Here is a 14,709-nt window from a genome sequence, read left to right on the forward strand (position 1 = left end):
TTGTTGAAGTTTCAAGTAGTTTATTAATTTAAGTGGGCAGATGGATGAGATCAAGAACACTTGCCCATCTACCTGCTTAACTGAATAAACTGCTTGAAACTTCAAGAAAGCGTGTTTCTGTCTCTGTCTGTCTCTGATACCCTCCCTTTGGAAGGAATAGTCTCCTAAATATGCTAGCTAAATTGATTTTGTCTGGACTAATCCTTTGTTCATAGGTACTCTTGTTTCTTGTTGGTCCTGTCACTCGCTGTGTCACAGGTGGGATACGCCTTGAATTGAGCCTTCTGGATTACCTATGTTTTCATTTGAGTTTTCTGGTGATGTTAGACTTAAAAGATGCATATCACATTTCTCTAGGGCCAGATTTCAGACATTTCTTAAGATTTTCTGTGTCTGAATCATCCTGTTACCATCTGGTCTGTCTTCTACTCGAAGGGTATTCACAAAGTGTCTAGTGCTTGTGATAGTTTACTGCTGACTGCAAGGCATTCATATTTTTCTTATTTAGATGACTTGCTTATCTTTGCATAGTCTTTCTCAAAGTCCCAGGAGTGTGTTACCTGGGTGAGGAGGACATACAAAAGTCTTGTTTGACTCCTCACAGGATTGGTTTCCTGGGGTGTCTCATAGATACCTCAGTTCAAAGAGCTTTTCTTCCACAGGAAAATTAGATATGTGTTTAGATTTATTCGTGAGTTTTTCCACTTTGTTTATGGTTTCTACATTGGAATATCTCAGGATTTAGGTCTCGTGGCTTTTATGATTTTCATCATTTCTGTAGCAAGACTCCACACAAGAAATATCCAGTGGTACCTGAAGTTTGTATGGTCACAAAATCAACATTCCAGATTTCCAGTTTGGGGTTTGCGAGAACAGAAACTTTCTGGTAGAGAGATCAAATCAGAAACCTCAGACTTTGCTTGGGGAATCAGTGTCTATGTGAATAAAAGTGCATTGTCTTTGGAATAGAAAAAGATGGACCAAAACACACAAACGTAAAGGAGATGTTGGCACTTATAAATGCTCTCAGCTCTTGTAATCCTGTATGATTCCCAGGACCATTACAGGTGTTTATTAGCAATACCATGTTAATGTGATAAATAACCAGTTGGGGGATGGGAACAGATCTCATCCTCTCTGCAGTATAGACATGGTTGCCTGGAATATAGTTTTTCAGTACAGTCTCACTCCACAGGCATCTTGCATACCTTCAATCAAAATTGTGTGGCAGAAGAGCTGAACATGGCCAGGACAGACCCTGTTGAATGGAAACTGAATCAAAGCGTCTAAGATTTGAGCCATCTGTGAGGAACATGTCAAATAGATATTTTGCCTGTTCCCTAAACAATGAGTTGGCACAATTCTGCTTCAGAACTGTGCAAGAAGGCCTGGGAAACAGATTCCTTTTCTTTTCCCTGGGCAGGAATGTTCGTGAATGCTTTTCCACCAATATCAAGGGTAGTTCTGAAGATTCAGAAGGACTCTCCAAAGGTGATTGTGGTGGCTTCCTTCTGGCCCAGGCAACAGTGGTTTTGTCGTCTTCTGGAAATGGCCAGGGGATTTACTCACACAAGACCAGGGTTGATTAATTCATCCCACCTCCAAAAAATGGAAACTGACTGCCTGGAAAATAGTATTCTGGTAGTGTTTAAGCACATTTTTTGTTTTTGGAGAATGTGGATCAGATATTAATGGAGACAAGAAAACCTGCTACTAGAAAATCATGTATTTGCAAATGGAAAAGGTTTTTCAGTTGGTGCTAACAAAAGAACCAGCACCCATTCAGGGCTAGGGTTTCTTTGGTTTTATATTTGTGCGGGTTACTATACTGTGGTCTCTCTTACTCTTCAGTCAAGGTTCATTTGTCAGTCATTTCAGCATGTGTGCCCAGAGATCTTCCTCTTTCAATGCAGTGTCATGTAAATCTTTTTTTAAAATGAGTGCTACGCAAGAAGTCTCCTAGAAAATGGGTGACTCCTCCTCAGAATCTTAATTTTGTGTTAGAAAAACTAACTCCTCTTCCATTTGAACAAGACTCCAGATTTTTCTGACCTCTGCAAGAAGAGTATCTGAGTTGCAAGCTCTTATGGTGGGTGAGCCTGATCTCCTTTTTCACATAGATGGGGCTTCTTTGAGAACTAATGTTTTTTTTTTTTTTTACCTAAATTGGAATCTGAATTTACTTTAAGCCATGCTGTTCATCTTCTTGCCTCCTTTCTAGAACCTAAAATGAGGGAGAAAGGAAACTAATACCTTGGATGTCCACTGGCAATTCAGGTGCTGTCTTGACAGAAAAAAAAATCTTTCAGAACTTCTAATCAGTTGCTTATTTTTGTAAACATAAGAAAAAAGGACAACCAGTGGTCAAAACAGACCATTTCCAAATGATTGTCTTATGCTATCTTTTTGTTACTTCCACCAAAATAAAACTGTTCCAGGCAGGGTTAAGGCTCATTCTACTGGGGTCTTAATGTCATCTGTGGATTTTAATAAAGGACTGGATTCTAGGACTATTCTAGAAGCAGCAACTAGGTTTTTATAAAGCTATTTAAACAACATTCCTTCTCCAGGTCTAGGGTAGTCTATTCTAGGACCATTCTTCAAGGTCTGCTGGACCATCAGCCTTCCTCCTCCCAGTCTGAGCTATGGTAGGTCTACCTGTATAGCTTAGGCTACTGCTGCTGTGTTCAATATGAAGAAAAAAATCTGCAGTTAACATTATATGTTCAAATGATTATTGCTGCAGTAGCCATTCATTCCCTTCACCCCCCCCACCTTGTTTTCACGTATTTTATGCTAGGATGTGGACATATATTTTTCTTTTCCTAGCATTGTCCTTTTCAGGGCTTTAGTCCTGGGTACAGAAGAACAGATATATTTCAAGTATGTTAAAAAAATTGTACAGCTCATAGAGAAAGTCAGTGCAAATTAATGAATTTAATGTAAATAAAATTGTACAAGTATCTCAGCAGTTTATAGACAAAAAGGTAGGTGCATGTGAAGCAGATAAAGAGCATTGTGTTTTCATTAGAATTGAAAATTATATTTATATTAAGTAATAGAATGGAATTGTGGCACTTAACGTAAGTAGAGGTAGTTATTTTTCAAATAAATGTGCAGCAGTGTAATTACAAAGGTATGTTCAAGTATTGTTCTGTGCCAATTAGTTAGTGTCATGAAAGCAGGTACACTTAGATTTGTTTTGGAGAAGTTGTCCAAGTTTTTTGAATAATGCTAGTGTTTCAGGGCTTTTCTTTATGTCTGTAAGTAAAGAATTCCAGACATGGCATGTCCAAATCTAGAGACTGCCTTTTCTCTAATAGTAAGTTTGACTCTGTCTGAAAATGTGATTGCGGCTTCTTGGCTATTTCTAAGGGAGTAGCTTGGTTCTCTTTAATTAAAGTAATCTTTTAAGGGAGGCAATAGCCTTGTGTTAGGATTTTAAAGATCAGAACAGATAGGCACTATAGAGGTTATAACAGAGTCCAGTGATGCCCAGGGTAAAAATGGCATTTTTTATGAAGTTTTAAAAGTATCGCACGAAACCCAATGAGAAAAACAAACATAAATCACAGTTAAATGCTTAACAGGATCATGATTCATGCTTGCTTTTGTTTTGCTCGTTGGGTTGTGTGTGTTGCTTTTAAAACCTCATTAAAAATATTTTTACCCTGGGCATCCTTGTAATCTGTTATAACATCTACAGTGCCTATTTGTTCTGATTTTGGTTTTTGTTTGGTGACAAGCCTCGGGCTTGTATTTTTGGCACTGTTAATCCTACGTGAAGTGTTTAGTGATTTTAAAGATCAGACTATTTAGTAAAAATGTGGCTCTGTGATAAACCGCCAGAGTGCTTTTTCACATAGGTTACAGTGTTATTTAGATAAGAAAGAAGGGCAGATCCAATAATTTTATTTTATGCTTTCTGGATTTTTTTTGAGTAAATGAGTTGAGTGGCAGGAGAGGTTCTGCAGCATAGTTTAATGTGATTTAGAACTTTACAGGTTAATGTCTGTGTGTAAATTGAAGTATAGAAGCTGGGCTAATATTTTTATTGTATAATTTTTGAAAATGGGGCTTCTTTGGAATAGAAGCAGGGATTGCATGTGGATTTGGATGCTTTCCTTCTCACTTGATATTGCAAAAGATTTAGGACAAGAGGCCAGAAGTGACCTCGATAGCACCTTTTTGGCCCACACAGCATTGGATGTTCAACATTTACATCACTGTTGCAGTAGCCTAAGCTAACATGGTCTTGCCCCAGTGACCAGCCAGAATTCAGAGTTTACGGGCACCTTTCACACATTCTGTCAGGAGCATAGAGGGAGCTCCAGTATAAAGAGAGAGCATCAATTTAGTCAGAGCTTTTTTGTCACCTCAGTGTGCTCCTTGTCGGGCCCTTTGGAGTAGTTGAACACCTAGCAATCTTTCAAGGCTGGGCAGATGAGTCCCACTGGAGAAAACAGTCCACTAAAATTTATTTTTCTAAAGAAAAGTTTGTGTTTTGGAAAGTATTTTTATGAACTGTCATTGCATTTGCAAGGGAGTTTGTGTGCATGTTTATTTGAAGTTTTTTTTTTTTTTTTTTTGACAGAATTGTCCTACAAGTTGTTTAGGTATGTGTTTTTGGGGTAGGATTTTGTGCTTGTGGGGCATTTTCAGTGGTTTACTAACCTCTGTGCCAGCTGTTCTTTACTTTACCAACTTGCAAGGGCTCCCCTCTCCACCTTCCAGGTCTCATTCTCAGCTTACCTATCGATCAGCTACTACTCTCCATGATTTTACCTTTCCTTATCTGCAAGAAGAGGGCAGGTGTTAGGTAATCTGTGGGTGTCCAGCCGGCTGCTGCTGTGCCTCAGCCACTGGTGGGTGATTTTGCTGTGGCTGCTGTTTGTTCATCAGACCTCTCATCTTTTTCCCCCCAGTCATTCTGGTGTTGCACCTACAACCACCAGAGACCTAGGAATAGCCACATCTTCTGTTACTGCTGTAGGAATGACTGTGGCGGACAAGGAAGACCCACTCAGTCTCAAAGAAGGTCATTTCACTCAGATGAGATAGGGATCCTGAATAGGGGATGTTTGCCTACCATGGGTCAGTCATTTTCTGTGGAGTTTCCCAGGAAAGCTGGTCATGATGTAAACATTTTGCATTTATCTTTTCTATTTCTGTAGTCAGAGATTTGCTGGGATATGCGAAGGAGCTCATTTCTATCTTTTCCTTGCTTAAAACTGCTTCAAAGAAGAACTGAGAGAGTTCCCTCTCTTTCTGCCTTGGATTGTCGATGAGAAGAGCAGGCATTCTAAGGGGATGCTGATACATCAGGAATTTCTTGATAATCTTGAACATTCTAATTTTGAGGGAAATATGGTTTCAGATTTCCCTCTAGAAGATTTTTCTTTTTCCTGAGATTTTATATAAGAAGAAAAGAGAGGTTTTTCAGCGGGAGCAGAAATTCCTGTTACACAAAAAATATATTATGATTTTATTACAGTTGGCTGTGTCTAAATCAGCAACTGTTCCTCCTGTTTTGCCAGCTTGAGAACGTTTTTCTCACTGCTACCAGTTTGCATAAGTCAACTTTCTGCCCCTAGAAAGTAACCTCTCTGACAAGGATATACAGGTATCGTCAGACTCCTTAGTGTTTGTTTTCCAACCCTAAAGCAGATCCAGCAGTAATCTCTCTATCTAAACCCAATTTTGCTAAGCAGATGACTCACCCCTTCTAGACACATTTTTTGAGGATGTATTTCATATATTAAGGGATGCCAGAAAACCAAACAGAAGAAAATCCTATTCAGCAAAGTAGAAAAAAGCTCTTTCACTGGTGCCAAGACAATGGCAGGACCCAGTATCAGCACAGGTAGCCCTAGTCCTTATTTAACTGTCAGACTATTTAGAGTAGGGCTGTGTTATGCTTCTGTAAAGGTATGTGCTTCTGTCATTTATGCTTTTCAGCTACTAGAACCCCTACTCGTGTCTCAATAGTCAAATAAAATAATTCTTAAAAGGTATTCTGCATCTGATGCCACTATAAGAGAGTGCTTCTCTCTGGGACCTTGATTTTGTGTTAGAAAAGCAATTTTCCATCCATTTAAATTATCTGCTTCCTTTTTGTCACGCTTCTGTCGTGGATGACTATTTTGGTAGTATCAGCCAGGCAAATATAATTGCAAGTTTTTATGGCGAGGCAACTTTCTTGTGTTCCTTAAGGACAGGATCACCCTGCATGCCAATCCCTCATTCATGCCAAACGTGGTTACAGAAATTGAATTAAGTCAAGCCATTCATTTCCCACTGTTTTTTCCTTCATCACAAAACTAGGGGGAAGAAGAATTTTGCATTCCCAAACTGTATACAGGCAGTTGAGATTGTACTTGCATTCGAAAAAGCAATTTAGAATTCCTGATTAGTTTATATAGTCTTTGCAAATGGGAGAGAATGAAAGACTGTCAGTAAGCAAAATGTTTCAAAACTGATCTCCTGTTACATTACCTTCTGTTGCAGCCAATGTGTGAAACAAATCCCTGGCACAGTGAAGACTCTTTCCCATCAAGGTCAGGACTACCACCATAGCTTTCCTAAGGGGTATCACAACACAGACCATTTTGGAAGCAGCTACCTGGTCATCTGCCCATTCCTTTGCTAAGCATCACAGTTTAGTTAACATCTGCAGAGCAGGGTTTGTCATGGCCATCTTACAGGGTATTGTCCCTTCCCCCTTCCACTCCAGCCACCTGCAGATTCATATCCTCTGAGAATCATCACAAGAGTTAGTACTGCAACAGTGAATTATAAAGAACATAGTACATTTGTGTAGGAGCTTAAATGTAAATGTTCAGATGTAGTCACTGTTGCTGTACCAGGCTTTTCCCTCCACCCCCTCTTGTTTTCCTTCTTCCCTGAGTTGGAGTGGGTACTCAAGTTACACTTCCCTCCCCCTCTGGTATAGATCAGGCATGTCTTCTCCAAGAGGCAAGCTGCTCCTGCAGCTACTGGCTGGGGTTCTTTTGATTGTTCTCTTCCACCAAAAGTGGCCCATCCTTGGCTGGGTAGCACTTTGACTCATAGGAGCTCTGTCTGAAGCAAGAAAGACCTGAAGGTAATACCAGTTGACATCCCTATATACCACAAGCACCTTGACATCCATAGGAGAGGGAGGGTGAAAGCTTTAGTATTCAGGCTTCTTCAGGCAAAGGCTATTAAGAGCTAATTAGGCTTCTTCAGGCAGGATTCCCAAGAATCAGTACTGCAACAGTGAATATTCTCAAACATCTTTAAGGTCCTACACAATGGTACTACTTTAACCTTCTGAAGTGAATAAATCCAAGCAAAGATTCAGAAAGTCTGTTGCTTGTGTATATGCTATGTTGTTTTAATTAAAACTTTAACTAGACAAGGGATAGTCATTGGGTGAGGTTCCTAAAAAAAGCTTTCATGGTGCACATATGCTTACTCCCATTTACACTGTGCATTGTAGTTTGTGATGTGACAGGGCAATTCATGAATGCTTCATTGCAGATGTGGTTTCCTAGCACAAACAAGCATGAATAAGCTGTGCCTCTTGCACTCTGTAAGAAATGTATGGGTACATAGTGCCGAGGGAAGCTGCATTGCTGGTGTTATGGTATACATCAAGGCAGTCTGGCACCCGTAGCAAAGTTGCCTCTGTTCATAGGTTCATAGGTTCATACTAGGCTATCTGCCCTAGGGCATTTATAAGCCTAGCCAGAGTGTGTGTGGCTTTCACCACCCCTTAGGATGAGAATACTATACCCATTAATTTGCTGTGCCTCTGTCCAGCAATGATACAGAGATGATTCCCGGGGTAAACCTACGATCTCCCATCCACTCGTCAAGATTTCTCTTGAACAGAGTCAGTGAGGGGCTCTGCCTCACATGGACTGGGATTCTGTTCCATAGTGTAGGGAGTCTCTGGGTGATGAATCTGTCCCTCCAGCACGACCTATTTATATCCGTGTTGAGGTTTAAGTCTCTTGCTCTCGTGGCTCTGGTGGATTTGGATTTTTTGAGGTGGAGCATGTCCATTAATTCCGGGTTGGACATGGCTTTGTATGTCAGGCACAGATCACCTCTGAGCAGACGGTATGCGACTGAATAGAGCTGGAGTTTCTTCAGTCGGGCATCGTATGACATATGTTTGAGCCCCTTTATCCTTTTGGTGAGGAACTTTTGGGGTCTTTCCAACTGCTGCAGGTGTCGGGTAAGGTACATTCCGAATGGGGCATTGTACTCAATCATTGGTCTGATAAGTGAAGAGTACAGGGGTACAATGACCTCTCCTGATCTGGATGTGAATCCCTTCATGATCAGGTGGGCAATGTAGAAGGTCTTCCTAACCACTTTGGCAATGTGAGTGTCAAAAGAGAGGTTACTGTCAACTTGGGTCCCCAGGTCCCTGATAACTTCTTCCGTGTTTAATGGATTACCACCTATGTGGTAATTAGGGGTTACCTTGTTTTTCCCAAAGGGTATGACTATATACATTTTTTGGCATTTAGCTTAAGGCCATGGCTCTGGCACCAGTTATCCATTTCTATGAGACCTTTCTGGAGGATGTCTGTGTCTGATGGAGTGTCAATTATGGTGCCCAGTTTGCAGTCATCTGCAAATTTTGTCAACCACAATCCCCCTATGTTTGCCTGCACTTCAGAAAAATAAATGCCGAACAAGAGGGGGCCCAGGACTGAGCCCTGTGGGACACCGCTCGTGACCGGCTTAGAGTCTGACATGGCACCAGCAACTCTAACCCTGTGTGTTCTGTCCTTGAGCCAGTTTGCAACCCATCTTGTGACATATGGGTTTACATCTAAGCTGGTGAGCTTTTCTATGATGCCCGAGTGGGGTATTGTGTCGAACGCTTTTGCTAGGTCAAGGTAGGCTGTGTGAACTGCCTTACCCTCATCAATGGCCTTAGTGACTGTTTCGAAAAAGTCGACCAAGTTCAAGAGGCAGGATCTGCCCTTGACAAAGCCAAATTGGGTAGGATCCAGTGTCTGTAGGTCCCAAATGTCTTTATTTATGAGTTCCATTATGATCCTCTCCATAGCTTTGCAGACCAGGCTCGTCAAGCTTATGGGGCGGTAATTTCCAGGGTCCGTAGAAGCACCGTCTTTGTGGAGTGGGACCACAGTTGCCGTACGCCATTCTTTGGGTACGTATCCTGTAGTAAGGCTAAGATTAAACAGCAGCCTTATGTGTGGGTTTAGTTCCTCATTGAGTTTGTGTAGCACACATCCGGGGACACCGTCCGGTCCCATTGATGCTGTGTTTTTTGCTTTAGAGAGAGCAGCTCTCACCTGGGCATCTGAGATGTTTGGGAGGCTAGACTCTGGTGGGATAGATATTTCTCCTTTTGGGGGGGAGGGAGGGGAGAAATTTGCACTGAACCTGTCTGCCAGTATGTTGGCAATGTCTGTGGGTTCAGTGATTTTTTTATCATTTTGGACTAATTCTGAGCATATCTGGGAGTTTCCACCCAGGTTTCTAACATAGCTAAAGAAGGCTTTATGATAGTATTTTGTGTCATTAGCGATTTTTCTCTCAAAGTTGGCCTTGGATGATTTTATGAGTGATCGTAGTTTTTTGCTAGTATTGATCAGAGATGCCTTCCCATTTAAGGATTTTGCTCTGTTCTAAAAGGCCTTTGCATGCATTCTTTTGTTTTTGAATAGATTTGGGGGGAGGGTGGCAGATGAGGTGCTTTCCAGTGCATCTTCAACAACTTGCTGTCCCTCCTACTTCATTGCCTAGAATCGTTTGCATACCACTGGGTTTTGTGGTACTATGCAGGGTATGCTGTACCTTGGTGACCAGACAGTGTGCATCTAATTTGCTATCCATCACTAATGCAGTTCAGCACTGAGTTAATGATAGACAAGAATGTACTCCTCTGCAGCTGTTCATTACACCTTACAAGGCTGAAGGGTTTCCATTATGCTTCATAACTTCAAGGAGGATTTAGCTTGGCATACACATGGACTATACAAAGCAGGATTCTTCATGGATACTTGCAGTTAGCAAAAATGCTTTACTTTGTGTTAATGTTTTTCAAAAAAATATTTTAAAATGAATTCAAATGAATTAACTGTAAATCTGATTTCATAACACACTTGCATTGTATTTGACTCTTAACATTCTTTTCTCAAAGCTCAAAGACTAGAACGCTTACGAAAAGAAAGGCAGAACCAGATAAAATGCAAAAACATTCAGTGGAAAGACAGGACTCTAACACGTTCAGGTAACTAATATTTTTAAAACAATATATGCATTATTATTGAACACTTAAGCAGTTAAAGTTTGAAGCTTTTTCTGTAATCTTGAATTTTGTGTATCCCAAAAAGTTTGGTTATATGTGCCAAAACCTGAAGATACTGTATCGTTTTTTTGTGTGTGTGGATTCAAAGTTGCATGCATTTTTAATGCAGTGATTGTGCTGGTATTGCTGAATTGTAGCTTTTATATGAAGTATCATGTTAGGCTGAAGGAGAAATACTATAAGACTTTGATTTGAGCTTGCTGTTTTCCTACATTTTCACCTATTTATCTCGGGCAGTCATGGCTCATTGATGTTTACCCGGCAGTACTGCTCTGGAATGACGCTTTTCTTTCATTTCTTACTTTTCTGTTCATCACATGTAAAGGATAAATATGGGGTGTCTGATCATAACCAGGTTATGTATTGAACACATGGATGCCAATAAATCTGGAGATAAATCTTCATATGCTTTTTGAGAAAATGTAATGATGGAGTTAATGATCAGGGACCTGATAATAATTTTTTGTAGTACATGGAGCTTGTAGCTACTCTGCTGTACTGCTAGTTACTTGAAAAAAAAGTGTAATAGCACAATGTGTTCTAGAACTTTAGAAACCATAACGCAGCACTACCACACAGATAGTCGTCAGAAACTGTGTCCCTTTAATGAACATATGCGTTTAAAAGCTGTTAGCCACATCACTTTGTTAGGCTTTGTGTGTGTGTGTGTGTGTGTGTGTGTGTGTGTGTGTGTGTGTGTGTGTGTGTGTGTGTGTGTGTGTGTGTCAGCAGCTCCTCAGCAGTGTTCTGTGATGGTTGGCACTGGCCTGTGTTATGTAACTACAAATTAACGGTACCAAGAAGTGCTCATCATAGAACTTTGAGCGGTGAACCTTGCCATGCGTACTTCACTAAGAAAAGAAAGCTCCAAGACTGCATAAACTACAGAAAAAGAGGAAGCAGGTGCTGCTTCTGCTTTTCCTATAGTTTATGCAACTTTGGCATACATGTCAAGACACACAATAGTAGGTTAGGATCAGTGACCTGATCATGATTCTTTGTAGTGCATGGAGTTTTACCTGGTCCATGTACTCCTAGTTATAGCAAAAAAAATGCTAAGTGTTTTGCAGGCTTTCAAATCCATAAAGCACTTTGGGAGCACTGTCAGAAAATCAGTGTAACAGTTGTTTACAATTACCTTCTGCCTCTGAACTGTCCAGATTTTTGCAGAATGTTCTGATTTTTGCCTCGTATGTTTGGTCTGTTCTTCATAAAGTCCAAGGTTTTCTGACAAATTACTGAGGATTGAATTCATAAAATAATGACATACATTTAAGTCTGAGACTTCTATCCTTATGAAAATGTAGGTGAGCACACATCCTGTTATTCCAGTAACTTTTTAAGTTTACAACAGGAAGTCAGGGACGCTTTATGGGAATGGGCAGCAGGCAGAAACAAATCTTTTATTCAGACACTCATTTGCTGGTCAGTACTGGCAGATTTCATGCCTAGCCCTAGACCTGACCTTAACATCTTAAGCAGGTGCTGCTTAATGTTTGTTAAGGTCGGGTCTTGCACCAGTCTACAGCTTAACTGATTTGTCATTTTCCAAATAACGTAGCATAAACACCATGCACTACAAAATTTTAACCCCATTTCAGAAATGTGCCTAACAGAGATGACTTTTTCCTGAATTTGGAGTGTAATATCAGCAATCTGTGTTACTACATGTGTATTAAATACTTGCTTTGTGCTTCAATTTTCTTTGTACAAGAAGAAAAGTAGTGAACTTTTTTAAGTGGTGAGAGATCAGAATTAGTGGTTTATTTTGCAGGAGGCTGTCAACAAATTGCTAAAAAAAAGAAAGAAGAAAGTGTCAAAAATCTGAGTAGGAAATCTGTTTTTTTTTCTTTGGTGATTGGTTATGTGTAAATTTGATGGTGATAATCTATATTAGGTGGTTGATTAATAGACATCCTTTAGGCAGTTTCATTTTAATTTACTTGTTCAGCTGAATTAATTTCCAAGGAAATCAAGTCCCATACCAATTTGTACTTCAGAAGAGGAAATTTTAAGTCTATCATTTTATTGTTTATTAGCATGTTTGGGTTTTGATCAAGAGGTTGTAGTAGTTAATAACAGTTGTGTACATTTAGCCGTTTCATTAGGCTGTAAAACTTACATATCATATCTGAAAAAAGTGTCTATTTTTAAGGTTTTTAGCAGATGAATTTAAAAAGGAATGGAGAGTAAGCTTCAGAAATAAGATTTAAAACACTTTTGCCAAATACAAGCCCAAGAGGGATACCAATGATTGTTTGTATGTGGGAGATTAAGTAACAGAAGTAGAGCTCTGGAAGGCCCATACTACCATAACGTTTAGGATCATTAAGCGTTTTCGTATTTAATTCTTAAAGCTTTTGGAGCTCAAAATGAATATTCCTAGGGCAGATTTAATTTGTTTAAAGACTTTAGGAATGACTTGATTTGAGTTTTGGATCTAAGGTAGTATAGTAATTTAGGGAAAATGTGCATTTTTTGAAAGACATGAAAATGTCATATTGGACCATGTTAAAAGATCAATGTGAAGTTGTTCTATCTCGCCGTTCATTCTTACAGATGGATTCAAAGCCGATCCTGTGCTCCAAGTCGGCCTACTACAAAGCTCGAGGTCTTCAGACAGCTCGAGGCAGAGTCCCTATCCCATGATGCACCTTGAGTTTCCTCAGATCTAGTTTGCCGCTGTAATAGATTGGAGGTTTCCTAGCACAGCTTGGGCCAGTATAGCTTTTTTTCTAAAAAAAAATTTCTAAATTTTGTCTTGCATATCAATAGTTTTTGATAATTATTGATAGTTATAACTTTATTTCTTTCATAGCTTAAAATTAGATAGTTCTCTTACTTCCTTTGGCCTTCGTTTTTTTATAGGCCTTTAGTATTCCATTTCCCTTTTTTGGTGTGCTTTTATTAAAATATTAGGATAGTTTTATATAGCTTTGTAGTGTTTAATAAACTTCTATAAATGTTAGACATTGTGTGTGAGTGTATTTAGATAGTTATAGTTAGATTACATCTCTTCATATACAGCCCGTTTGTTTTTTAAGGGCAAATTTCTGTAGTTTAAGATTGCTAAAGTTTTTGTGTGTGTGCATTATTTTTTGATACTACAATCTGTTGGTGCACAGTTAGATATTTTTGGTACTGTAGGATTTAACATGGCTGACCAAGAAAAAGACAAACATCTCAAGTCTGGGTTTAAATAATGTCCAAAGTGTGGACAAAAGATGTCAGTGACAGTCATGTAAATTGTGTTTATTGTCTCAGAGCCTTGCACTTGCAAGAGAGCTGCTCCATTTGCCATTCCTTTTCTAGTAGAGTACTACATGAAAGGAAAAGAAAACTTATTGATAGAGGACTTCTAAAATCTTCTTTTCAGGAAGCTTTGAGAGACCAGGATAAATCTAGCCAGTCTTCTAAGGCTTCTTTATCTGATTTGTCAAAATCCAAGAAACCATCAATGTCGGCTCCACAGCCTTCAGAGGCGAGCGTCCTGTCTTTTTGGAGCTGGTCCCCAGTGCTGGAACTCGTCTTCGAAGTACTAAAATCTCCTCTTCTCCAGTCAGTACCACCCTCCATACATTCATCTCGATCCTCGATTAGCCTATCCAATTTCGATGTGGATTGTGTGGTGCAGAAGCTGCTACAGGCACCGGCGTTTGCTAAGTTTTTATCGGCTCCGACTCAAGTGGTTTCGGAACCGAAAACCGTTATTCCATCGACTTTTCTCCCACCGAGCCATACCGGTCCATCGGAGCCAGAGGAGTTGGACCTCATGATTGTGGAGCCTTCGGAGGCGATGCCTGCTCAAGTGCCATCGGTTCTGTTCACTCAGACTTCCTCGGCACCCATCGAGGAGTCCAGGAGCTCACACTCTCCGGTCAGGTCCGGGGAAGATAGTCAGACTGACCTGTCGATTCCGACTTTGCCTCTCGGGGCCTTGGCTCGGAGGAGTTCGGCTTCTACTGCTGGTTCGGAGCCCACTGTTCCAGTGCCGAGGGGATCGGTTGTTTCTTTGGATCCAGCGGTTCCTTCTCATCGGAGCAGAGGTGCTTTTGAAGCCATGAGGAGAGTAATGTCCCCAGGACATCCACAACTTCAGGACCAACTACCTCCTCCACAAAAGTGCCTATGTCCACTTCTGCCTCACAGATCCCTTTGAAGCGTAGAGACCGTGAGCCTCAGGAAGCCCCATTGGGTGGCTCCTGCACTTCCGAGACCTCACCAGAAGTTCCCACTGATGAGGTTCTCAGGAAGAGAATTTGCAAGAGGAAGCACCTAGACTCCCCACAGGAGTCTCACATCTGACACCGACTTAGATGAATCAGAAGGGTCCCCACGGTCCCCCTCTGAAGATATCTCATTTGCAGATA

The 14,709-nt window shown here is 40.4% G+C and overlaps 1 protein-coding gene across 1 annotated transcript in view; it reads left to right on the forward strand.

Annotated features, from left to right (window-relative positions):
* Positions 1-14,709, forward strand: part of MAPKAP1 (MAPK associated protein 1) — a gene marked incomplete in the record, with an annotated part of 2,444,893 nt that overhangs the window by 415,112 nt on the left and 2,015,072 nt on the right. Inside the window, 1 exon segment of the mRNA XM_044057947.1 lies at positions 10,172-10,261. Coding sequence (XP_043913882.1) covers positions 10,172-10,261 — 90 coding nt within the window.

Source organism: Protopterus annectens, chromosome 16.part0 (assembly GCF_019279795.1).
Source record: "Protopterus annectens isolate FY-2018-M chromosome 16.part0, PAN1.0, whole genome shotgun sequence".
NCBI lineage: Eukaryota > Metazoa > Chordata > Ceratodontiformes > Protopteridae > Protopterus > Protopterus annectens.